The sequence below is a fragment of the Mauremys mutica genome, chromosome 1, assembly GCF_020497125.1.
Source record: "Mauremys mutica isolate MM-2020 ecotype Southern chromosome 1, ASM2049712v1, whole genome shotgun sequence".
In the NCBI taxonomy this organism is placed as follows: Eukaryota; Metazoa; Chordata; order Testudines; family Geoemydidae; genus Mauremys; species Mauremys mutica.
The window spans coordinates 22,665,487-22,693,422 of record NC_059072.1 but is presented as its reverse complement, the minus strand read 5'-3'; the positions used below and the strand labels follow the sequence as shown (position 1 = coordinate 22,693,422).

At 40.7% G+C, this 27,936-nt stretch overlaps 1 protein-coding gene across 2 annotated transcripts in view; it reads right to left on the bottom strand.

The window, feature by feature from the left end:
• SEMA3C (semaphorin 3C) overlaps nucleotides 1-27,936 on the bottom strand; it is a 163,793-nt gene that overhangs the window by 125,994 nt on the left and 9,863 nt on the right. For both annotated transcript variants that reach the window (XM_044987190.1, XM_044987180.1), the window contains exon 2: nucleotides 24,696-24,836. In XM_044987190.1, the coding sequence (XP_044843125.1) occupies nucleotides 24,696-24,798 (103 nt within the window). In that variant the 5' untranslated portion in view covers nucleotides 24,799-24,836. The remainder of the gene's footprint in view (nucleotides 1-24,695; nucleotides 24,837-27,936) is intronic.

Below are 27,936 nucleotides of genomic sequence, written 5' to 3'. Positions count from 1 at the left end.
TCTGGGCAGGTGGAACTCTATACTTTATATACGGTCACCTATTTTCAGTGGAGTGATGCAACTATCAGGCTCAAATAAAACAATTATTGAACAGTACAATGTACATATGTAATTTCATTTAGCATTATTAATGCATAGCATCACCATAGGCTGATTCCTTGCCTGGAGATACAAGCTAAGATTAAACACCACAATCAAAGTCTGTTCAGGCCTTTCTTTTCAGTGCACACTTGATTCTTCAAACAAAAGTTCACACAGTAGCACAAAAATAAAGCTATTCCCCTGACCAAAGCATGAGCCTAGAGGCCTTTCTCCTTGTACCTCTCTCCCCTGCTCCAGGGTCTACCAGAAAAAACACCTGCTTTCTGCAGCTTCCCCTTCAGTTGAATTATCTGGCCTTTTATAGGAATTACCTGACTGTTTCCAAGCTGTGTCTGACAATCAAACAGGACTGGCTGGCCCCAGACCCTTAAAGGAGCAGATCACCCCGTTACAATCAACCAAACCATTACTACTACTATGTGCCTGAAGAAACTTGTCATATTTTGTGCATGTGTTGTGTTGAGATAGAGGCATATATCCAAAAGTTACTGAACAAAAACGCTTCTCAGATATTCAGATACTAGCTTTGGAAACTTGTGAGAGTTAAAACTGCCTCCAGGACTCAGGTACCGGTTGCATAAACCAGAACATAATAATGGATCAGTAACAAAAATCTTGTTGCCCAGATCATATTTTGCATGGATGACTTCTTGAACAATTTCTCTAACATGTTAGACAATAAACAAGCTTGTTTTCAACACATGGCCTGAGAGTCTTCCCTGGTCTCTGTTGTTCCTTAAAGTCCACTTCACTCCCTATCTATGTCTATTTTCCTTCATACCTTTTAACTATGTTTCAGAGAAGTGATGGATCAGCTGATCTTTTTCTTCAGGAGGTTAAACCTAGATTGGAAACTCCTAGAGGGAGTGACTGCTTGTCTGTATCTCCAGGAAACACCACAGATGTTGCACAATAACTGTAACAGGCTGTTACCACAAAATACTTTGATATTGTTTTTTAGCTCTTCTCTACTACTAGTGTCCAGGTATTAATTTGTGCCAGAGCTTGCCAGGGCTGAGTCTTGGCACCTCTAGGCTTGGCAGTTCATAGCCCTGGCACCTCTGGGCTTGCCACATCAGTTATGAAAGTAAAAAAAAATTGCTTGAATCCTCTTTCGTTACAAATTAAAAACTGCTTGTGTTGTATTGTTTTGGGGCGTGGGAGAGAGGATGACTAAATTAAGGGATTGCTTAGCCTGTATCCTTGCCTTCTCTTTGAAGAATGTGGTTTGGCACCAAAACAGAGGTTTGGGTGGCTGCAGCTTTCTGAAGTGTGAGAAGTATGAGCATCCGTGACTTAGCCCAGGTAGACAGTGCTGAGGCAGTTATTCCATCTCTTCCCCCAAGAACAAGAAACTTGCCCAGACCAAAATCCCAGATCTGAACTTTCCTTAATGTTGGGAAAGAGTGAAACTTGATTCATATTATGGCTGCCTCTGTGGGACAAATGAAACATCCCCACAACTTGGGGAACATTTTGAACTGGATACAAGATATGCTGCTCTAGGCCCCTCTGTAGCTGTTTTCTCATAGGGCTGTTGGTGATTGCTTTCCATTTGCAGCAGAACACCATGCAGGACATCAGGCATTGTTTCCTTATAAAAATAGGGGGGGGGAAAGGAAGTCCCATGATTATATATAACATCCTCAGTCAAACTTAATGACAAATGCCTGTGTGAAGTGTTCTGGAAGCCTTTTGGACTCACTACCTTAATGCCAATGTACCTGCCATACTGTACAAATGGCCCTCAGAGATAGGTCTGTGTAAATCAAAAATCCTAGGCTGCAGTCCTGTATATTTGTACAGCTGTTCAGCCAATGTCAAAGTGACAGGTTTCAAGTAACAATAAACATGCAAGTGAGATTTTGATCTCAGTTACAATAAAATGCCAGCAGCATTAATGTATCACAATGACAGATGAGGGTGCTAAAAGCCTTGGATTAGTGTCTTTTTATTATTTTAAAACTAACTAAATAGAATAAATACATTGGTGTAAATCCAGTGTAACTCCATTGACTTCAGTGGGGCTACTCTGGATTTACACTAATTTAATTGAGCTCAAATGTGTCTATGGACACAAATGCTTGCAAGAAGACAGTAGAAATTATGCTGGGCTACCTGCAGGGCATCTTTGAGCTGCATACATGGTGGCATCACATCATGGAACAAGAAGACAATAGTGCTCCCCTCCACAGCTGTAGTGAGACCGTAGCTGGAAAAGTGCGTTCACTTTGGGCTCCTTCTTTACCAGTAAGATACGGATGAACCAGAGGGAGTTTAGAACTGTGAAAGTGATCAGGAGGCCAAAGGGAATGATTTATGGGGAAAAAGTTATAAAGCTAAATATGCACAGCTTGGATAAAAAGTTATTCAGAAGGAACATAACAGTCCTTCTTTATGTCAGAGGTGTAAATTCCAAGAAAGGAAAGGAATTAGTAGGATGGTGAAGAAGAATAGAACTACCACTACTGGGATGGAATTAATATGAGAAAATGAAGGTTTCATATTAAGAAAATAGTTCCCATCCCTGAACAAAGGAAGTCTCATTGCCTGGGAGTTTCATAGCTGGGCTAGACAAAACACTAGTAAAATGTATTTTACAGGGAACAAATTTTGCATTAGCAGGGAGATGGATCAGAGCAGATATGATCTCTAACATTTACAATTCTGTGATACATGTATGCAAAAGAAAGGATTTGTGTTAATCGTAATTTGATCTGTTTGATAGACACAGCCCTTCCATAGGCATATATATTATCTACATTGTCCAGCACGTATGCTAGCATACATAGAGATACTTAGTTATGTTTCAACAAAATGCTCTCAGTTCACATCTCTGTTGCTTCCTGCCTCTCACAACATGAGACTTACAGGACACAACACTCACTGAAAAGAACATAACATGTTGCTGTAAATTGGCACAGCTTCATAAGTCAATGTGCTGCATCAGCTTACACCAGCAGTTGTAGATGAAGTTGGAAGAAAGTTGCAGCTTGAACGCGTTTTTGAGCTGCTGAGAACTAAAAATATTTAAAACAGCTATAAGAGTTGTAAAAATATTGTTCTTTTTGCAATAGTCACCTACAGGTGGCAAAACAGGTTACCAGTTTAAGCACTAGTTATTTCAGGGCATAATTACCAACCTCACCAAAGTTACGAGAAGCTAGTTACTAGGTGCTCAATTACATCACTGCTATTTCCAGTGCAAAGGATCTGCAGTAATCTCTCTCTGGTAGACCCTGGAGCAGGGGAGAGAGGTACAAGGAGAAAGGGCTCTAGGCTCATGCTTTGGTCAGGGGAATAGCTTTATTTTTTAGCTACTTTGTGAACTTTTGTTTGAAGAATCAAGTGTGCACTGAAAAGAAAGGCATTTGTGTGGTAAGGAACGGGGAGCTTGAAGGGGATCTGAAGCATTTCCTCTCCTCTGCCCTGGAATATGGACTTTGTGAAGAACCCTTCACAAGTTTATGGGAGAAGAAAATCATGTCTTCAGTAGAAAACTGGCATCCAGTTAAAGCATCCTTTTGTGAGGCTTGCAGCCAGTGCCACATCTCGCCACCATAGAGGTTCAGATAAGTATGGATAGACTTCAGATAGGCTTCCAAACTTCATTTTTGCAAGGCAGGCAGATCTCTGAATCTTCTCCCACTCATATCTTTGTGCTTCCTTCCATCTCCCTCCTCTTGGGTGCTCGTCAGGAGTCCCCTCCCTAAAAACACACTTAGTCGGTGACATCTTTCAGTACTTAACTGATGATCAGAAGAATAAAAACACAATAAAAATAAAAATTCTTCTGCACCATTTTGAGGATGGAGCCTAATCTCTCTAATGCAATTTAAAATGATCTAATCTAGTCTATGATAGTTGTAGGTGCCATAGTAGCATTTGGTTATCCTCAGTGAGATTTTAAAGATGCAGCACAGAACTCGCAGCCAAGGGCTAACAGGAGGCTAAAATGGCTTTAAGCCACCTTTGTGCCTTCCCTAACCTTGGTTGTTCTAGGGCTGGTGCAGCCCTCTGCATAACATAGCTCTGGGTGCCTATCTAAATTACAGCAGTCTGTCTGTCTGCCCTATGGGCCCCAGCATTTCCATGGGCCCTCTGAAGTGTTGTGGTCCCACCTCCAACTTGCCTCTCCTGCCCTGCTTCTGGCATGCCCCCTACACCAGGGTTTGAGGGAGGGTCCTCAAAAGGCAGCCTAATCACTGTTTTCCGCAGTGGCTGTCCCTGGGGAATTATCCGTTGGTCAGAAATAGGGCACTTAAGGCCCCTTCATGCTGCTCTGGCCCTTCTATCAGGCTTAATGAGCCCGAATGGGGGGTGGATTTCCCCTATGGTAGATAAGCTGTCTTCAAAGTGTCCTTTGTAGTCAGTGGAAAGCCTCCAATTGACTTCAATAGGAGCTGGAGAAACCTCTTAGTCTGGAAGCGTTTCTTGTTGTGAAGACTGTCTTCCGATCTATGGCAAAACATCAAAGATACTGACATGACAAGTAATACATAACTACTACTACTACTAACTAATCTTTGGGAGCTCACCCACTATTAATTTGTAGGACATGCTCAGGCAGAGAGATTAGTTTAGTATTCTCTATATTGCAGTAGTGCCATGAGGCCTCAGTTAGGGAACAGGGCCCCTTTATGATAGGGACTGTACAGTACATATTAAAAGTTTGAAACATACAATATATTTGAGCCTCTAAAATTCCAGCTGATCAGTTCTCACAGGTATCTGCCATCCCTCTGCTAGCGTTGCTCCAAGGTTGAGATAAGTAGGGCTTGGGGAAATGAGTAAATAACATGTTTTCAGACTTCCATAATCTAATATGACAGTTTAATGTGACAGAAGAAAGCAAATCCAAGCTATCTGGGTATAAAAGTTATCTATTCCTGTTGATCATTTTGCTCCACAGGTAGCATGTTTGCCAGGAAAAACTGAAAATATAACTTCTTGTCCCAATTCCAACTTCTTGCTCTAAGGCAAATTATATATAGGCATATTCTTGTTTATTTAATGACATATGTGTGAGCTTCCACCTGGTGCATGTGTGAATTTAAAAAAATTCACAGTACTTGGATATCAGGCTTAGAAGGCTTCTAAAGAAACATTATAAAAAAGTGGTTTTCAACTTTTAATCATTATCAACACAAAAGTGCCACGGAGGCTTGATCTCTCCTCTTTTCTGGAGCCTTAGCCTAAAAATAAAACAAACTCAAATTCCTTTTTGTTAAATTTCCATCTATTATAGTTTGAACTTTTCTGAAAACTCACTCAGCTAATGAAGTTTAATCCGCACGTGGCTTAAAGCAACAAGAAAGGGGCCTGTGTGTGTGGTGGGTGAATGTGGTTTGGCAGAAGAGGAAGCCTTCTGGATCTAAGGGGCAGAAAGCAATGGAAAATGGAAGCCAGCCTATTGCCCCCATTTTTCCAGCTGTCTGACTGGTAAAATTTTAGTCTAATAAAACAGGGGGAAAACTAATGAGGTTGTGAAGAAATCCTAAGTAACCTGACAATACCATTCACTGTTCAGTTCACTGTTCACACTTAATCGTCATAATTTATGCTGTTCTTCTATATGAAATAGCCTGTGTACCCCTGTATAGAAAAAGAAAGCTTTCAGCAGTGTGCTCGGGGGCTCAAAGATCTCTTTTCCTGGGGGCTGGCGTATTAAACTGGGAGAGATGTTTAGTGCTAAGAATTGTCATGCCTGTCAATATTTTAGCTTTGCAAAATAGCAAGTTGTCCCCTAAGGAGCTTAGAAAGAAACAATGGTGGATTTTAGAAGAAAAAGAGGGACATTAACAAAATCAGCTGTATGAAACCCTTCTATAATTATATTATTTGAAAGAGAGCAAATTGGCTTTAACAAAAATAAAAAGGAGTAGGGGAGCTCTGGATTCACCATGGGAAAATCTGTGAGTTCAGGTGGGATCTCTTATATTGAATCAGGATCTATAATTCAGATTATTAGTCCATTGATCTGTGGTTTTATGTAGGGTGAAACATTTTGAACATGTTCCATAATTTTGTTTAATATTCAGTAGATCCGACTATTAATTAGGGAAGAGTCAGTAAAATTTTTCAGACACAGAAAAACCGATTTGTATTTGTACAGGTCATAATCATCCATAAGGGTGCTTATGTGGCTCTTGTCACCTCAGCATTTGAATGCCTCACAATCACTAATGGGTGTTATCCTCACAACACTCCTGTGCAGTAGGGAAGCAGTAATATCCCCATTTACAGATGGTCACATAGCTGATCATACTAGTTGTATTACCAGTTCTTTATCATTGCCAAGTTGAATATCACTAACTTTCTCAGCTGAAGAGTATCTTGCATCCCTTTTAACAGGTTATCTAAAATGCTCCAGTGAATGGGGAAACCGGTTCCCCTTTACCGAAATGGAGTAACAGACTTGTGTTTCATTTTAGAGATGTGAAAATTTGGGGGTGCTTTTGATTTTGCAAAACCGCCTTTTGCTGAAGTGTTCACCCCCACACTGGACTGGAAAGAGTTAATGAGGATGAGAAGGAGCTGATAAAATGGTAGGCCACTTATGAGTAACTGCTGATTGATTATGGAGCCCTGCTCAAAAGGAAGAGGAGAGGCTAGTATAAAGGCAGGGGGTTGACAGCAGAAATGAGCTGCACTGAGGAAGCCTGCCGTTACTCTCTGGGTATTACAGTGGTGGAGGCCTCCCTTACAACTCTGGGGGAGACTGTGAGCACTTAGTTGCCCCTGATACAAGGGGATGGTGCAAGACTGAAGTAGGAAAGAAACAGGGAAATAGACAATGGAGCTGCATTATGCGGAGGCCTGCTTTGCTGAAGGCAACTGCACCCTCTCTCGAGGTGGGCTTCAGATTTCCTGCTGAAGGGGGCTGACAAACAGCAAAGGGGGGTCCAGATCCTATTCATGCAGATCTTTAAAAAAAAAAAAAAAGAGGCAGAGATGAGGCACAGATATTTCTGCTTGGCAAGGTTGGCCAAGGAGCAGAATATCTGCTCAGGATCCTGCGGGAAGTGAGCTCCACGCCCCACCTAAAGGACTGTTAGGCCTGTGGCCGGGGGGGACACCTAAAAAGAGAATGCCCCCACCTATACAGAGACCAGAAGCCTTAGCCTGAAGGCAAGGACATAGAAAAGCCCAAAGGCATCCAACCTGTTAGGAGAACAGGAGGGAGAGGCTCTTGCTTTTCCTGTGTGCAAGACAATAAAAAATTATTGCTTTCCTTCCACGCCCATATTTTTCCCACTGAAATATCACAGGCCTTTGCACTACTTAGACAAAATAATCCTTTGGCCTTGGTTTTCCTGAGTTGTAGTACAACGTTCCCTCGATTAGGGAAAATTAAATAGACTAAAATATGAAAATATTAGATAGTATGCAATAGCACCATTACAGAGGAGCAATATTTCTCTGACCTTCACCTGAACTTGTAAATTACTGATTTCTTTTTGTGGTAGTTGCTTAACATGCCCCACTTTAGCTGCTGCCAGTTATTATAAGACAGCAAAAAAAAACCACAAGGATATTTAGCTCAGTTTGAACCAGACAAACCTCAAAAAAAGTTTGGGTGCAGCTGTGAGGATTAGTGGCTAAAAAGAAAAGAAGAAAATTCAAACCTGCAAACCAAAGCTTTGTATCTATAAATTATATAAAGTAGCAATTACTGGCACATTCACTGAGGAGAGGAGCGTAGCAAGGGTGTGCCTTTTTTATTTCCAAGAGGACACTTAGGACAGTAAAGTATGCACGTCCTGAGGTTATGCAACTGTCATCTTGTTCGTTGATCCTGACTTCTGGAGTTGCAGCCGCATGAATTCAAAAGTTTTCATGGATATCTGCAGGCAATAGCTAAACTGGGGTATAAAGAGTGGTACATACTGAAGTTGGGAAATGAGACTACGTTTTGAGGCAGGAGTTCAGATTTTTCCAAGATTCCAAGTAATAGAACTGATGCACTTCCACAATTCTAACTTCCATTTATAAATCTCACTCAATCTCTGGGCTACTTATAGTGAGAAAAAATCCCATTTATTTTCATGCAGTTGTTGAGGGTATTCTGTAACCACAGGGTTTTTGTTAACTTTTACAACAAAGTGAAGATTTCTAAAGTGACATTTTTGACTTCAGGGGGGCAATGGAAGTTTTGCCGCTGACTTCAGCGTGAGCCAGAATTTCACTCTATTTCTTTGTCTTCCTGTTTACGGGCCTGATCCAAAGCCCCCATGTTTTCACTAAAATTAAATCTCTTTTGCAGCTCATCTTCTCCCTTTTGAATAGGGTCTCCTACTAAACTGTGAGGTAGCCAATGTTTTGTCACACTAGCTACCTCAGGGCTTGTCTAGAGTCAGTCCCACAGTTCAGACTATGGGGCTGTGAATTGCAGTGCACACTAGTCCTCTAGAACTAAGTTAAAACATGATCTAGGTACCTTTTAATTTGTGCCTGCAGCATCCACATGGGCGAGTTACAGCATAGCATGCTAATGCACATTGCAATTCAAATCCTCCCCCCCCCCCCCCAGTCAAAACTGCAGGGCCATGTAGACATATTTTTATTTTAACTCAGACAGAATTTCTGTTAACATTGACCTGAAAATGAAGGGGTAGAGGGGAAGTTTCTGTGCCCCATTCCCCTCCCCCGTTAATGTATTAAGGAGCCCTGAAAGCTATTGGTTGGTTTTTATCTGTTTCTGGTTTTACTCTGGAGCAGTAGTTTTTAACCTTCTCCATAGCATGACCATGAGTTTCAATAGCAAAACAGTTTTGGGATCCCACTCTCATAGGTTCAGGATCACCATCCTACCCAGACATAAAGAAACAGAGCCGCCCTCCCATACTGAGAATTCATACACTGTAAGTACTAGATCTTGACTGCCCTGTTTTGCTGGGGACTGTAAATGGAAGCAGAGGGGCCTTATTCTGCAACAGTGTTGACATTAGTTAAGTTTTAAAACCAGAGTAGCAATAAATCTATTCTTTCTCCTTTTCAGTTTCCTTTTCCCACATACAGCAGGAGTTATGCAAGAGAGGGTGTGGCAGCTGGGAAAACAGGCAGCATATTTTGCTGTGATAACAAAAATCCCAAGTTTTATTCACTAGAGAAGATGAACAACTGTTCTATCCAAGAATAACCCTTGTCTGACCAAGACAGATATTGATACTTTCTGCAGACAAAACTACAAAGGGATTCTATTATTTCATGTTAAAAGTTGATACTTTTTGAAGAACAAATGAAGTCATCTTCATCTCACCCACAATCTTTTTCACTGGTATTTATTACCATTGATAACACCTGCTGAGAGCCTTCTGTCCTGAAGCTTTTGAAGGCTGATGGCAGCTTCATGCTAATATCCTTCAATGGCCCTGGGATTTAAATCCATATCCTTAGGATTAAGTAAGATCAGTTAAAAATGAATAACCCTTTATAGCCAATATGCCTGTATCCTTCACGAGACACAGAATGAATTGCTTTAGATGGTGGAGTTTAAACCAGTCAATCCACTTAGGTTTCTAGATTCAATACCCTTTTCTATGCCTTATATTTTATTTCTATTCATTGCTGTTAAGTTGGCCTAGTGTTTAATATAAGTGGCAGAGCTCTCAATTAATACTTATAGTATTAATACCCAATATTTGCCTTAAAGTAATATCTCAGTTACCCTCCCTGCGGAGGACTGATAATGGGAGACTGAGGCTTTCACTGCTAGTTTGCTCATGTGAACTTAGTCATGGGTAGGGACCAAAAGTTACCATCTGAAGGTGTCTGTGATGACTGTGACTGTGGTGTCAGTCCAGTTCCTAGTGGATGGATAGCTATCCCTCAAAACCCACAATCACACCAGTACCAATACCAGAAACCGGCTTAATATTGGTATTTTGTATCTCTGTGGAATGACAGCTGACTGGTGGTTAAGACTGTGAAGCTGCTGAGCAGTTACTTGAATAGCAGCCCCATTGAAATCAACTGCTCACCTATTGGGATCTGGCCATAAGAGTTTAAGAGAAAAGGAAAGACGAGGGAAATCTACCATTTTCACAGTCAATATTATAAAGGGACCATAACTGTCTGTCATGGATGATGAGGTGAGTTTACCAGGAAAAAGGAGAGACTATTAAAACCTAGATACTCTTAATTCAGCTTTCACGTTTCAGAAATAATATAGCTACTAGTAACATGTCTCAAAAGGATAAACTTATGAACAAGTGTCATATTACCAGACCTCTGCAATTACACGTCTGTAATATATATTACAAATTATATATATATACAGACACAAAATAAATATTTATAGTGTGTGTGCATAAGGCTGATAATATAAAACTTGTTCACAAGTTCACATACACACTATATAATGTCTGTTTTATCTTTTATATATAATATTATACGGACACACACTTTGAAAATGGTGAAATTGAAATAAACTTTATCCAGATGTTGCAGTAAGCAAAGGACTCAAGCCTGTCTTAAAACCAACATTTATTTTGAGATTTGGTCACAAACTGTTTGTTTAATTTAGAAGTAACTATCTTAGTGCTGAAGGAGTCAATAGAATTTCCAAAACTAACTAAATAAAATAAAATACAATTCTGCACCGAAAAGACTGTATTTAATTCCACTCACTCTGCACACCTCATCAGAACCTGTGCAGTGATTTATTCAACCTTTTATGAGTAAGTTCAGTGTAACAGCAAAGAGGCAATCTCTCTTTCACTTAAATGAGACAGATTAAGTGCAGAAAATGTAGGCAGGATCAAGTGATAGATTGCTTTTGTGTTGCTTCATGTCAAGTTTCACATATAGGATTTCTATCTCTTCTTAAGAAGGATCTTTCTGAATATAATAGATATGGTACAGAGAAACACAAATATATATAAAATACACACACACTGTTCCCTTTTGGGGCAGAGCACTGGACCGCTTTAAAGTAGAATAATTTGCATATAGTCCAAAACTTTTATATTTGGATACCAACATTTTAGGCACTCTATTTTGTATGAAACAAAAGTGACTGGCATTTGGAGGTGCTTATTACCTGAGGCTCCCATGTGAGATGCAATGTTCGTTTGGGTCACATTTCTGATCACTTTGGGGAAAGTTACCCTTTCTCTTCTGGACAGTGTCTAATGAGCCAGCTGCCCTGAAGCCATTACTTGAAGCAGATGCCAACATCTTAACAATAATTTACCATCACACCAGCTCTGCATCAAATGACAGCTTTTAAAAATCCCAAATTGTCATAGTGGATCAGAACCAGACACAAGCGCTGTGCGGAATGCTAACTATGCAATTTGTTTCCTCACCAACAGCAGAGTCTGAACACACCTGCATACTCCCATGCTCTCTGCTATACAGAAGCAGCTAGCATTGGTGGATGCCTTATTTATCTCCTATAGAGAATGTCTGCAGCACCCATCTCGTAGGTGATCTAGAGACTCGCTGGTGCTAACTGACAGAGGGTGCATAAGGTTTTACAGGGATCTGATATCTGGGTTCAATACCTACATCATAATATTTGAGGAGTTATGTATCTATACTGAAATTATGTTTTTAAGGACTTGGAGTTAAGGCAGCTCACCAGAAGGTGCCATTCGTCAGAGATGTTCCTTTCACACAGGAGGTAACTTACACTTACCTCCCTTTCTGTGTTCTGCACCTTACGCTGCATGCTTATTTGCATACTAAGCCAGATGTGAACTGAGAGATGAGGAAATCCACAGGAAGAAACAGCAAGGGGTGTCCGGTTTATGAATAAAGACAAAGGATTGGTCTGGTATATCTTGGAGTGCAAAGAAAGACCCTTCACCTAGCAGGTAAACTGGCAGCATGCTTGTCTCATGAAAGGAGGGTCACAGCCAGCATGGCTGTAAAGCGCTGCAAGGATTTTGGGTGAGCGATACTCTACTAGACATGAAATAGCTTATTAAGTAAGTCTATGCTTTAAAATGCACGTTATTTTATATGTAACCCTTTGTTTCCAGTACTTCTATTTGAGTCTGTCTGCTTTGTGAAATAAGCATATTTGATGTAGATATGAACAAATCAAATTGCTGTGAGGTAGAACTGATGAGCTGGGCTGTACTGCTTCTTTGGACGCAGCGGAGCGGTGAATACAGCGTGTCTCCAGTGGAGCAGGAGCTGGACACTCCAGGGAGATGCTTGAGGGCTGGAATGTGCCAATCATTAACCCGAAGAGTGACAGCGGGGCCTGGGAGGCCGAGCAGGGAGAGCTTATGTTGCCCAAGGCTGGTAGGGTTGGAGAGCTGACTCATGGCAGGCACAGATGATGCTTCTTCACATTAGATGCCTCATAACTCTTAGTTCATGGTGCTTTAAAAGTTGTGGTCCTATTTCCCCAAAGATCCATAGCAAGAGCAATGGTCATAGTCTCTTGGTGTAGCAAACAGTTCATGTGCATGTGGAAAACGCTGTTGTAACTAGGTGATAGGGATACTGATATTGAGACATGCTGGGTCTCCAGACAAACACAGCTTCATATTGCATAGTCAAGTATTCTTCCTTTGCCTAAATCCATATAAATATCCTGAATACAAAATGCAACAAAACATCTGAAGGTTTTAGCCCCTTTTCTCTTTGCTGTAGGTTATGTACATGAAGGAAATAGTACAGTTGATACAGTTATTCTGAACTGTGGCAGGAAGTGAGGTTTTTAACAGAATGAGCTTTAAAAATTCCAGATGTATTCTCATTAAACCCACCAAAAATCTAAGCCCAGGATCAGCTCTCCATGCCAATTAAACCCTATCAGGCCTCTAAAAGTAACTTTTTGAAGAAATGCCAGCCTTTTCTTAGAAGATCTTAATTGGTTCTTACTAATAAAACAGAAAATGCCGTTTTTTGGGGATGACAATACTTGCATTGTTTTATTACTGTTTGCTAGTCTAGCTTCTAAGAACACTCTACATATTACTGTGTTCACTCAAAAAAGCCCTCTCACAAAACTGAAATGATCAGGATTCTGTAGGTTTGAGTGAATGGAACAGCAAAATGAGAAGGAACTTTTAAAAACTGGAAGGGGTCCTTTTACCATGCAAATGTTTTAAGGGCAATATTCTCAGAGAAGTCTCAATTTCTTCCATTTTCAGGTGTTGAAGCTGAACAGTAACACAGAGGTTGATCATATTTTCAGGGTGCTGCAGGAAACAGCGTTGGCAATTTAAGAAGGTTAAGCTCTTCATCTTATTTAGACTGGGTGAATACTGGTGTTGGGAGGCAGCACCATCTTTTTGGATAAGGCATCAAACTGAGGTCTAGATCTCCTAAGGTTAGACGAGGTGGCACTTTTCACACGGGCACATCAGTCTCACTTTTGGAACTAGGTGAAATTCTTGGGTAAGTACATCCTACTGTCTCAAATTTCCTCAGCAATTCAGTAGAATACAGTATTCATCTCCATTCCCTGTCCCCAAATAGCATATGCTGTTAAAAATATGGCTGTATTTCACTCTGGAGGTGGCTGTGCTTCAGTGTCAGGCCAGGCGATTCCTGGACAGATCCAGAGTCCAATCTTGCAATTCATCCGAGCGGAGTGGTAGTGGCAGTGCAGTTCCAAACACAGAAGTCAGGCCCATACTTTCTAAAGTGCTTTGGGATCAAACAGATCACGTACACATCTACATGGAGGGATTAAAGCTGAGCATGTTTTCCATATGCATTTGACTTTTTCCATCTCTAGTAACTGAGGCTGTAGGAGGTTTCCCAGCACATTTATCCCGCCATTTGATTTGCTATCTAAATTTTACAGACACATTCAGTTATCTGCCTTTCAATTTATTTTCTACTCCTGTATAGATTTTGGCAGCCTTGCTCTGGCATGTTAAGAGGTAGGGAAAAAATCCTCCTCACCAATCCTGACCATCACTTCTGGAAGTGATAGAGCGGTCAAACAGCTGCCTCACATAACATACTCCCTTTGCCATGTATATCCACTTCACCAGCTCATTTAAACTGGGCCATGAAGGGTTACAGAATGATTTATGCAGCTGTTCAAAGAAGCAACATATTTGCCAAGCTGAATCCCCATAAATCAATTTATTCTGTATCACGTGCTACTTGTGAAAGCTGAGGTTATAATAAAGATTTTTCACTAAGAAATTGGGAAGGACAATGGGAGTTTAAAAAGGCTCAGAGAAAGGAGTTCAGGAAAGCCACTCATTCTACGAGACGGACATAGGAGACTGCTTAGAGCTGCTGGAATATGAAATAAATGATCTTAAGGCAAAAAGGAAACTTTAGAACGGCAAAGGGAAGAGTAAAAGTAGATGAATAGAAAGCACAAAAGAATGTGAACATTGATCTGACACATTTACATTTACCGTATGACTATAAAATCCTTATTCCACATTTCAGAGTGTAAGTCTGACCCTTTTAATGGGTGAAAGCAATGCCTTTAATGAAATAATTTGGATCCAACCTCCTCTTGGCTATTAATTTTGTAGAAAATCCAATTTAAGACAAAATTCTTCCATTAAGCAACTTGGCAACGCACATGCTAGAAGGTAATTTTAGTGAGGTAATCATTTATCCCAGCAGTAGCTAACTAAATTAAATAGGACACCTTAAAAGTGTGTGTGTGAAGTCCCAAACAACCGCTAAAAGTTATATTACATGCAACCATACTGGTACTTGACATTTGCACTGGAAAGAAATCCTTCATATAGTAAAAAAATTACACCATGCTCCATCCCCAAGATTACTGCCGTCATTAAAAAAAAAATTTTAAAAATCACATGGCACTTAGAACAAGCATAGGGGTGTCATGTCCTGATGTCCTGGCCAAATTCTATTTTGAGAGAGTACTAAGAGCTCAGTGCTATGAGGTGCTGAGAAACTGCTGCAGAATGCTGAATGCCTTCAACTCCTGTCAATTTGAGGGTGCTCAGAACCTCTCAGGAAGTACTCAGCACCCGGCAGGTTTGGGCCCAGAATGCTTATCTAAATGGCATCTACAGTTTCAAATAGATGTTGTATTTCTTTTCACTCCCTTATATGAATTTACTGTGACTGCACTGGTGAACAGTTGCTGAAGTGACATGCTGCCAGTATATTTTAAGAGGGAGCTCCCAGAAAAAAAATGTTCCCCTTAGAGCATGATAAACTTCATGTACCAGGCTGCCATGTAGATAGGAGGTGTGAAATAGTGGGACTTTTATTCATTCATTCTCTCATTTAAACCAGTTACTGGCACATGTCTATATATAATGAAAAGGATTACATAGATTGGCAAATGCACTTATATTAAGTCTGTAGGTAGAAAATATTTATACTATATTCCTGAAAATATCCTCACTAGAGCTCAGCGGTCAACTTGCGTACTTTGAAATGAGAGGGAGTGGAGATTTTGTAAGGACCCCCGGGGTAACCACTTCTGGGATCATTAATTGTATTGCCACAGAGCCCTAGTCATGGACCAGGACCCCATTGTTCTAGGCGGTGTACAAAGTTGAGTCCATTCTAAAAGCAAAATCTGGTTTATTTTAAAGGCAAATGATTTTCTCTCCTGAAGTTTTTTTTATCACCCCCTGGGGAAAAAACATCAATATCGGGTTGATGTAACCATATCCATAGGAGTGATTTCCATGCAGATGCAGTGCAGTTACTCCCAATCCTCCCATCAGTTTGGTAGTAGGATTTTAACAAGTGACTCATGAAAATCACATTAGTGAGCAGGCATTCTATCCCCTGAACAATTACCCTGTCAGTGGTGTATGAAAGGATTCCATAAGTATGCCACATGCATTGGAATCCTTAGGAATTAAACATCACTGGATAAATGTAACATTTTACAGGAAGGCATAGAATGCACCAGCAAATGGTGTCCTTATTCCTAAAAGCTTCTTAGGTTAAAAAGAAAAAAAAAGGCTGGGGGTGGGGGCCCGCACAGGAACATCCAGTCCTCTATAAGGGAGCGTTGCTGGAGTCAAATAGAAACCTACATGGTAAAGATCAAAGCATCCATGCTGAAGGAAGAAATAACCAGTCCAAATGAGAGAGCATAACATCTAATGCATTCGCTTATTTACTGAAGGAGCTCACTCAACACTCTCCAATAAAAATGAGTAATTTTTGTGTGTCACATGTCAGTAATAATCTCTGACACACACACACAGGGTTCTGAAGCATCGGATATCAAAGTGCACTGTGAACTTTTCAAGTCTGCATACTGTTTTATAGAAAACGGCCCATGGTGCAGCTCTTGTTACTGATATTCATATAATTCATGTCAGGATACTAGGCATGTCAATGCCTTTCTCTATTTGCAATTTTTTTTAAGTAACAGAAGATGCATTGTACACTGTTGTCAATACGATCTCTACCTGAGTAGGGACTACAGCGTTTGGCCTGGAACAGCGAACAGAAGGGAAAATTGTAGCAAGGAAATAATGGAACTGACCATTCCATTTCTTCTGTGATAACTAGAGGATTAAAATAGAGAGGGTTTGTCAAAGCAAGCTTGGACAGGCTTGGCTTTTGCGAAACCAAACTCAAAACCAGAGGTAGTTCAGAGCCGGTATCCACTCATCCAGATCTCCAAGGATTGAGAATGGGAGTAAGTTAAGGGACACAGCCCCTCTCTATTAGAATAGATTGTTACTGTGGTGAAGTGAAAGAAATAGAGCTCTTAGCACTATGATGAGTAAACTAATTTGTGAATTCAGCAAAGAAAAGGACTGAATTAGCAAGCCTTCTACCAGATTTTGGGCTTGATTCTCCATCACCTTCCATCTTTTGCAGTCATTTATTACTCATCATTTCCTCTAATGGCTTGAGAGACTCACTGGTGAACAGACTAGACAAAAATCTTGTTTCGCCTTGCCAATCCCCCTGACCTCACTGTATGATAGTTTTCATAGCTGAAGTTCATAGTCCACCCCACACATCACCTTGGGAAAGCAGGTCTGAGTCACCTCTCACATGCATTGATGTCAGTCAAAAGTCATTCCACGGCAGTCAATTGAATGATCGTGTTATGAAATAAGGGTTGGTGAGAGAAGACTGGTTATTTATCAATGAAAACTCTGCAGGTGGAGCACTTCCAAAGAACCCTGGGCTTTTCACATGGCACAGCACTTCCTTTAATGCTTCTTAAAGGAGGATTAAAAAAAAAAAATCAGTATGAGCCCAGTTTAAATATTTCAATTAATTATGCAGATGTAACATTACCTGCATTATGTCCACATTTGTTAAAACTGTGCTGTGCCAAACAGCAAGCTAAATGAATCCGCCTAAAATAAACACATTTCCTGTGCACAGAGGTGGGCTGCTTGCTTCTGAATGGCTAATACAATTAAAAAAAACCCACACAACTTTGTCTTTGTAATTTAGATGTATGGATTTTAATACAATCACACTATTTGGCTGTCACTTCTGTCAGAGGCAAGGGTACCTACTTTTCTATATTAAAAAATGAAGTGTAGTATTGAGCTTTGTAGTCTGTGGTCCCAAATTTTCAAAGTGATTTGTGATTTTAGGTGTTCAATTTGAGATGCCATAAAGGGGCCGGATTTTCAGAGGGTGGGTGTACAGCGCTTTCTAAAAATTAGGCCACTCTGGGTATGTCTACTAAGCTCAAGTCTGTATGACCTGGGCTTGTGAACTTAATGTTTCCAAGCTTTTGCTTGAGTGTCCACATAGCATTGTGAACCTGGGTTTATAGTTGCTGGACCTGGGTTTTACAGCCATGCAGATGCATCCATACTGCACTACACCAACCTTCTGACTCAAGACTGTGGCTTGACCTGCATCCATACTGCCACATGACACGGTTTGGAGCTGAGTCACAGCAGGACTTGTGCTCAGACTCACGCCCCCATCAGGATCCTGGGTCCTGAGTGCGTGCTCACCCACGTCATACTGATTTGTGTGCGGATGGAAACAGGGCTTGGGCTCAAACTTGAGTCAGCACCCGAGGTTATTGTGCAGTGTAGACACATACCCATAAAAGGTCCCTAAAGTTGGGAACAGAAAATTACTCGTTACTTTAAAAAATGTAGCCCAGGATTCCCAGAATACAATGATGCTATGTTAAAATCTGAGAGAAGCTTGATGAGTTCTGCATTCAAAACAGAAATAAAATCTCAGATTGATAGGTCTTTTGGGGTTTTGTAAGTGCTGTAGTCGTCTTTTACCCTACAACTGTCGCTTCCCTTTGGAAGTAGCTTTCATGACATGAACACCACCAAAGAGCCCATCAACTATTTGACCACAAAACTATTGACTACTTGGACTGTCAACACCACAAAGCAGCCCAAATAATAAATGAACTTTTTATTAAGTGTGGTAACATTAGCATTACAATGAGGGATTGTTTGAAAACAAGCTGTATTGCTGTTACTCAAAAGCTAAAAGAAAATGGTTCTCAGTTTCTTTATTTCTCCAGAAGGGTAACCACAGGGGTTATATTAAATCTTTTAAAATATGTTGACAGTTGAAAAAGTGCTGCTGCTGCTCTAGTGACATTTTATGCTTTTTAATTACTATTGATGAAGTTGGGTGAGTCTCTTAGAAGTTGTTTACTTGTTCTAGTAAGTTTTAAGCCTTGTGGAGAGACATAGCGGTCTGTAAACTTGCACAAACTTAGACCTGATCCATTACTTATGTGTCATTTCCAGTGAAGACAGCGGGGGGGGAAATCTACATGAGAAACTTCTGTTTGACTGTGGTGTTATATGCATGGCCATGTGAAATATGCACATCAAAACCTGTGAAACTCACCTGGTCTGGGAATCCAGGGGCGGCTCTAGGTATCTTGCCGCCCCAAGCAGGGCAGGCAGCCTCCCTTTGGCGGCTTGCCTGCAGGAGGTCCCCAGTCCCGCGGATTCGGTGGGACCAGTGGACCCTCCGCAGGCATGCCACTGAAGGCAACTGGCCTGGAGCCGCCCCTGTGGGCATCTCAATATGAATTCAAAAGTCAAAACAGGTTTGCTAAAAGATCCAAGGCTCAAAAGCTATCTGGAGCAGCCTTGCACTGAATCAGAACACTGCAGCACGCATGGTTTGGGAGCACATGAAACCCCACACTTGAATTGTAGCTATATGTAAACTGAAACCAAAGCAAATGTTGCACTACTCTGGGGCCTGATCCTGCATCTCTTCCTTGAACAAGACTCTCCAGCTTCAAGAAGAGCTTTGCCCATAGGAGGACTGTAGGATTGGGCCTCAAAATCTCATTTTTGCATCCCTGTAGTAGCCCTGAGGAATGTGTGTGCACAAGTGTATACGTTGGTGGGGTCAGATACAGCAGGGGTTGGTCTCAGTAGTCCATGAGGTAATTATAGATAGTCTTCTGCTAAACTGTATCAAGTTAGACTGCTCTCCTGTATCCTGGGGTGGTTTATCCCTCCCCTGGCCCCCACCCAGCTCCAGAATTAGGGGAGCTTAAAGCTACCTTCCTTCCCTCCTCCCTCCTCCTCTTCTCACCTCTGCTGAATGCAAAAGCAGTGAAGCAGAGGATCTGGCCACTACAGCTAACAGGACAATGAGGCAATGATAAAACTGCCAAGCCAGATTAGTGAATTCTTGAGCCTGATTCTCCATGGATTTACGCCTTGTCTAGTCGCTTATACTCATGTAAAGTGAATGGTTCGATTCTAAGCTGAGACTTTACCTTGCACAGATATACATGATGGTACAACATGAAAGGCAATAGAAAATCAGGCATAATGTATGCAGGACATTGGAATTTAAGGCACATAAATGCTAAATTCCACACGAACATCAAACAACATTTAGCAACAGCAAATGAGTCACAAACTCTATTTTAAATAGAAAAAGGGGACGTATTCCTGATTTCCAAAATCAAAATTAAGGGTTTAATCCTGCTCCCATTGAAATTAATTGCAAAACTGATCAGGCCCTCCAGATATTGAAGTGTCTTACTTTTAATTACACTTCCTTCTTGATGCAAAGCATGACAAGGAATGAAAGCAACTAATGATTCAGTCATTTCAGATCTCCATCTTTCCTGATGAAAAATGGAACGGGTCAAGTTGCTGACTGGATTCCCCTATGTCAAATGCTGTTATGTGAACATAAAGGGACTTGTTCCTAGAAGATCATGTCAGCTTTAAAATGCATCACTCTTTTTTTAGTCCTGATTGCATTCTCTCCACCTCCACCCCTTTCCTTCTTATTCCTGTATGAACTGCTATCATAATAGGGAGACATGAATCCAGTCCAAAACCATGAACAATCTCGCACAGGCATCCTGAGTTAAGGGGAATGTCTTGACTGGTCATTGTTGCCTAATTTCACTATGTTTAAACCATAAGGGCTGAAAAAAAATTGTTAAATTTTCATAATATGCATTTTTTTAAAAAAGTGAGAATCATTCTACCAAAAATCAACAATTCTTACATGCAGTGTCTTCTGGTAAAGAGATTATTATTAGAGAATGGACTTGGAAGTACATTAAAGCTGAAAGGCGGTATTGTCACCTTTGAAGAGTAAACAGCATCACATTTCACCTTTTTCTGTCAGAACAGTGCACAATAGTAGCCCCATTGTACTGTAGATGGGGCAATTTTCCTGTCAAACACAGCAAACTAAGAAATCCCCTTTCACATCCCAAAACTCTTCTGACCATCTGGAAAGCAAACTTAATAAAAAGTAAACTTACTGTTTTCATTTTACAAGGAGAGCTTACCATTCAGTGCTGCAGATAATGCTGAATATATTACATTTATATGTATAATTTTTTTATATAATTATTTACTTCAGAGACTCAGAAAGAGCTGTTAAAAAGCAAGGAATTCAAAACATATACTCTATTGAAAAACAAAAGAAAATTGCTCTCAGCTTGACATTTTGATGTGCAGAACTCAGAGCAGATTCAGAGGAAATCCATGAATATGGCTAATAGCTGAAGCACTGAGCGGAAATTATTAGATCAGTCCATTTAAATACAGTCACAGCACAGCCTTGGGAGCACCCATGACTACTACTACTCTTCTCAGAGACGGTCACTGTTATTCACACTGAATAGCAATCCGGGGTAAGGAACTATTTATATAAGAGTAGCAGAATCTGGCCCGAAGCAAAGAATATTGCAATATTCATTACTCTACAAAAATTGTGCTAAATTCACCAGGGCCTGAATGGTGGCAGAACCCCTCGTGGATGGGCACTTCACCAAAAGAATGGGTTGCAGTGGAATAAAGCAGACCTAACTCCACTTATGGAAGGGAGGGGCAGCACCAAAAGTAGGCAGTGCTGGCCCAAAGGGGATTGTGACCCTCATATATATCTAATAGGGCTTGCATTATCATCGCATGGGAGTACCTTACCATCTTTTAATGTATTTATCCTCACAGCACCCCTGAGCTACTATTATTAACCCCCCTTTGCAGATGGGCAGCTGAGGCACAGAGAGACGAAGTGACAGGCTCCAGGACAACTGTGGCAAACCAGGGAATGGAACTCAGCTCTCCTGAGTCTCAGGCTAACATCCAAACTGCAGGCCCATTCCTCCTGTGCTTGCTAGCTCATCCAGTTGAGATCTGTAAAAGTCTGAACAGGAGCTTCCGCTTAAGATGCCCTACTCAATGTTCTCAAATTAGGGACAGGTAGGCTATTTTCTGTGCTACTGAATGTGAAAAATAGTGTGGTCTGGTTTGTATAAGCCTGTTATTGCTCTGGCTAGAGCAGCACCACACACTCATAGCAGGCTTTGCCTCTGTCCAGACTGAGCCTGGGGTCAGAGTTTGCTAAAGTTTGACAGCCTGGGAGGTTAGACTCAGTAGTGAGGAATACGGACTCAAAGCTTAAACATTCTCTGCTCTTCCAGGTAGCCACTGTGTGTCTCAGCACCAAAATAGTTACCTTAACACCAATGCCAATTTACATTCAGTGGGGATCTGGCCCATTGTGTTCAGCACCTATTACTGTACAATGTACAATACATTGCAATCATTCCTCTTTGTGTGGGCTTCTTTCCAATAATACCTTCCCTGATATACTGGCTGCCACCCTAAAATCTCAGAATCATGGAAATTAGAAGTGGAAATGACCTATTAAGTGTAGAATTTACCTCTACACTCTGTTTTTCCAGGATGGAATTAGGACTATTAGAGACGGAAAAGACATTCATTATACTTAACATTTACCATGTGTTTCTCTGGATATTACCAGTTTTGGGGGGGAATTCTGCCACCAGAAATAGGGTTACCATCATATGGAATCTTTGGGCCAGTGGAAAAAAAATAGAGAGTGGGGTGGAGAATCCTGACAGACCTACTTCCCCACCTCCTGTGAGGGAAAGAAGGGAAATATAAAAAACGAAGAAAACAGATCCTTTGATCTATCCCTTGTGCATTTATCATTGCCTAGAAGAGAGGAGAGACTTACAATCACTATGCAGCCCATTAACTGGCATTGAGGTCACCAGCTTGATCCCAGGGAGGAACTTACAACCACCGAAATTAGGGGTTGCTCTAATTTATACTAGACACACTCTGGTCACACCCACTTTCTCTGTGCCATACCAACTACACTAAAGTCCTGGTGGTAGAACGGTGTAGGAATCACTAAGGTGACTCTATGCCAGCCAAGGATTTCCCTGCATGGGGTGGGGTGGGGGGAATTATTTTCAAGTGTCAAGACCTGCCAGCTTCAGGGTAGCCGTGCACCAGGAGACCAATGCAAAACTGCCCCAATGCAGGCAGGAGCTGCTCCATGTGATTCAAAGACAGGCCAAAGCCCAGCATCTGTATAAGGGAGAGGGATCTGAATATTAAGTGCCAAATAGTTACTAATATTAATTCAATGGAATTGATAGGCCCAGAGGGCACCTATATCTGGAGAGGTGACTGGGCTCACAGTTTCAGACAAAAAATAATAAAGCAAGTGCAACAGCTTTCCAGACATTTGGGTGATTGAAGCAATAATAGAATAAATGGGGTCAGTCATAAAAACACAAATAGCTCCTGACGGGCTGAGTTACCTTTCCCACTTATTCTTCTTGTATTTCTTTATTATGGTGTGGAAGCCAGTAAATAATTAACAAGGATTTGAAGAGATCTTAATGAATGTTAGTTAGCAAGAGTCAGGCCATACTGTAACCTTAATGACGTAAGACTTGTAGGAGCAAAGATAGTGCGAGGCGACAGGACAGGAACTGTGTACAAAGTTATTACGACCTTGCAATCACTAACCAAAATGCAGGCTTGCTTTTTCTAGGATTGAGACAAATAAGATAAGCCTTTTTGCTATGTATAAACAAAATGTAGTTGTTGCTTTTTACTGTCTGTATTATTGTTAGAAATTGTCTGTAAAAGGTATAAAGGCTTGCTGTGATTGTTTACCAGTTGAGAGACCTGTCCAGGACTGGGGTGACCCTGTGTCCTATGGCACTCTCTCCCTCCATGGTAATTACTGGAGAAATTAAAGAATTTGATTTTGCTGCACCCAAACAATAAAAGCGAGAACTTAGTTTTTCTTCGACAATGGGCTAGATGACTTAGTCACACTTGCAAGTGGTTTGGACCCTGAGCAGTGTGGGCTGAGAGATAAGTCTGTCAAAATAGCTTGGCCTGAGGCTTGAATTCCTGCTAAATTTCATGAAAAGTGTAATCTCACAAATTTCCATTCCAGCCCTGGAACAGCATATGCAGAAAACATCAATTCAAAGCATATTTTGCAGCATTCGATTCTTTTCATTTAAGCCCAGCATTTGTCAAAACCTCCAGGAAATTCTCATACAAATACACGGAGGGGAAAAAATTACTACAGTAACACATGGAATCACCACCATAAATGCTAGCAGCCAGCATGCAATGAGGTCCGGTTTTGCAATTAAATGCAGCGTTTTAAAACGTTTACATCCTATTATGAAAAAGTACCGCTCAGCATTTTAAACAAAGGACGTTTTAGAAGTGAACTATGCAAACATTTTGAAAACAAGCATTTTAATAGTCTGTTTACAATATATGGGCATCAGTCATTTGATCCCATGTGAATTTAAATTTCATAAGCATACCCACTACTTAGTGTATATACAATACACTCAAAACCAAGAGAGTACAAAATGGCAGGTGATTTTTTATGCCCAAATGAAGATCCCTTAAAAAGGCCTGATTTTCAGATGGTGAGTCCTCAGTCTTTTCGCAAAATCTAGTCTCTTTAAAGGTATCTCTAGATGGGCACCAAAAAAATGGAGGCAACCAGAATCACTGATCTCTTTTGCAATTGTTGGCCATGTACTTTATACATTGCAATACGCACTGTAATAATTACATTTAAAAATACAAACATTAAGGAGAGGAATACATGCGTTAATTTTGCCTACGCCATAATCACACAGTTTTAAAAAGAAAAGAAAAGAAGAAAAATAAGCCCCAATGAATTTGTGCCTGTAATTACTGCTAATACTAGCCTCTGTGTAAGAGTTAACCTCAGCATTGGGCTTTTCGGCACTACAATATTACAAATAATTAAAAAACACAACAATTATGTGGACACGCATTTAGAAGCCATCACCTTATTTATTACTAAGGTATTGGATTGAATGAAAAGAAGAAAATGTTCTACAATAACATTTGCTTAGGAATGTTTATCTGCTTTCTTACCATTGAATGTTAAGAACACCCTGGCCTGAGGCTGTGAGGATCCTTTTACAGTGCTAGAGTAAATAAACATCCCAATCAACACGGGGACTGCTAGAAGTGCCATATCTTCAGATGTGAAACTTAATATCCAAGAAATAAAACCTAAAGAAAAAAAAAGAAAAAAGAGAGAGCCCATTACTAATTTTACATTATATAAATTGTGTGGCCCAAAATCAACAGTACAGAACAGTAGGTGTCAGAGAGCTTTGCCAGATTGAAGCTATAATATATGACACTTCTGCTTTTTCTTTTTAAATCTGAAAATGTTTTGTCTGGATACGTTCTGTGTTGGCACTAAAAGAACTGTAAGCATTCTACTTAGGACGCATAGAGATAAAGTTTTAGATGAGTAAAGACTGCAGGATTAGACCCAGTTTATTTCAATAAGGACAATTCCACCTGCTGGAAAAATAATTATGCTAAATGTCAAGGCAGAGCAAAGCAAGGACAGGATATAATGTTTCATGAATAAAAGCTGGTTGATATTTTTAGACCTCTTTCCATACTGTACATCATGTTTAATCGATACCATTTTTAAACTTCGGGCCTGCTCCAGAGAGCCCTTGACTTTTTGTTGTTTTTTTCAAATAGTGTATTTTCTAGTATATAAGAAACAACAAAAAGGACAAAGTGAAATACTGGCCTCATTAAGTCAATGGCAAAACTACCATTGACTTCAACAGGGCCAGGATTTCACCCTCACTCTTTACACCTAACATTCATCAACTGTTGCTTAGGATAATCCCATTCAGGGAGTTTAGTCCCAGATGTGTGTTTTATAATAGGAATACTTCATACTATATGATATATAAATACTCTGCTCAGTCCATTGCTTCACTCCCTTCACATAACCCTGGTGGGTGTATTTGCATATCTGAGAGAGCTCACCTTTCTGAGTAGCTTTTCAAGGAAGAATACTATGAACATGCTGCTTTTCTAATTCCACAGTGGCTCATATAGGGCCTGATTCAAAGACTAGTGGAGTCAATGGGAGCTCATAAAATAAAATCTTATTCAAAGCTAAGCACTAAGACTTAGCACTTCTACAACCTCCCATTTGTGCATCTCAAACCACTTTCCAAAGGCTAATGGATACAGCCTGAGAAACAGGCAAGTATAACTAGCCCCATTTTACGGATACAGAAATGGAGGCTTAGAGAGATTAAGGGACCTTCCTATGGTCACACACAACTAGGCTCTGATTCCTCATTGATTCAGCTGCACCCATTTTACATCAGTGTACCTCCTTTGATATCAATGGATTTACACCAGCATAAAACTGGTGCAATGGAGTAGGGAATTAGCTCCCAAGTCTATTGACTCCATATATACTGATTCCTAACCCCATTCTTATTATACCAACTTCTGGCTACCTTTTTAATAAGAACAACCCCTCTTCTGTGGGCTATTCAGTGCTTCTGAGTGTGCTATCATAAAGAGGTTACACTGATTCAATAGGAGGCAAGGGCACTCAGCACCTTGCAGGATGTGGCCCTTAGTGTCTAAGAATTCCCACAGAGTAATAACATCAGGGACTGAAAGTTTTTGTTTACCCTGAGAACTGTCATTACCTGGACTATGCTAATACCAGAGCTACTGTCTTCACCCTTAGAGGTGATCCTGCTAGAGTATAGTTGAGGTGCAATGTGGAGTAGTTTGTATCTGTGTCCATTCAGTCCTTGCCCTCTCTGGTGAGACCAACATCTGTCCTAAAAGAACTGGCTCTAACTTCCAACTAGTTTCATATAGGGCAGTAAACAGCTGTCAGATAATGACAACTTCAAATCAGTTCCAATTTGGATTGGATTCACAGTTGACTCAGAGGTGAAAGGCTCAGTGCCTCATTACCACGCTTCAGTCATCCAATATTCACTTACTGTAAATCTTTTTAAAAAGAGCTACAATCTGCACCAGAATTCTATACTAAACTGGGGTTGTGGGGGGGGGGGAGAGGGAGAGAGTTTCTACAACAGTCAGACTAGTTCAGCAGTGTTAACCCCTTGCAGCTGATCTGGAGCTGACTAATGCATCAAGATCAGGTATTGTGGTGTTTCTCTGCTAACTGAGGAAACCATGGATGCGGGCAATTTACCAAACACAGATCTGAAATACAAAAGGAAACAACCCATTTTGGAACATCCCCAGTTAGTCAACAAACCTGTAAAAATTAATACAATTATACTTGTGTAGCCTTTGCCAAAAATAATTTTTAAACAAGCTGCACCAATTCCAATATTAACGCTGCTTTGTGGGTTTTAAATTCAATACCCTACCACTAGCCCCTGGGATAGCCTTCTGCATAACCTTCTTCAAAACACAGAAATGCCATTACATCCTGATAAAATTGCCTTGTCGGGCCAAAACAAATGGCCAATCATACCAGACATGTGATTTTAACCGATGCAATGGGATTAGTGTTCTACAGTAGTAGTACTGTGCCTGCTTTGCAATACAGATGGGGAGGAAAAGAGGGTAAAAGAGGGTTCTGCTAAATCATATTGGGAGGAACGGTCAAAAATTACAAAACAAAAAACCCTTCATCCCTCTTTCCCTTCTCCTTCCACCTTCCTAGCCAAATCTAATTTCATCCGTTTTATGGGTGAAATACTGCTATACTTCACTGCTTGCATTGCAAATTTCCACTGTTCCACAAACGTGACAAGCAATAGGAGATCCAAACAATATACTGCACGCTCCCTGCCCTGTTAGGTATGGATAATAAAGGCATGTTGCTGCCATAAAGGTATCTCAGGGCTTTGTTATTACAGCCTTCTCTGACATGTGAGTGAGAGGATGGAAATATGTTCAATTTTAGGAATCTTAGGGCCCCTTGGCAGTTGAACACAAACTCATTTCAGTTTAAAATCCCCAGTTTGGGCTAAAATCCCAGTTCTGTATTTCTCTCTGGAAAGTCATAACAATAAGTAAACTCAACGTATTCCGAGCACATGATCTTTACCGGCAAGCAACCGCACTGAAATCTGACAAGCGCTCCCCTTTAGCACAGACACAAGAAATAGTTTCATTTCTCACTGTGCGTTCCTGTTTTCAGAGCGTGAAAAACAAACTTGTTAAAGTAAAGAGGGAAAGTTACATTCACGTGGAGTTCCCCCCCCCTCCAAGAAATGCTCCACTGCTTTAGAAAAAGTCGTGTGTAACTTCACAGTAAAGCGTCGTGCAGGTGTCATATGCTCAAGGCGGA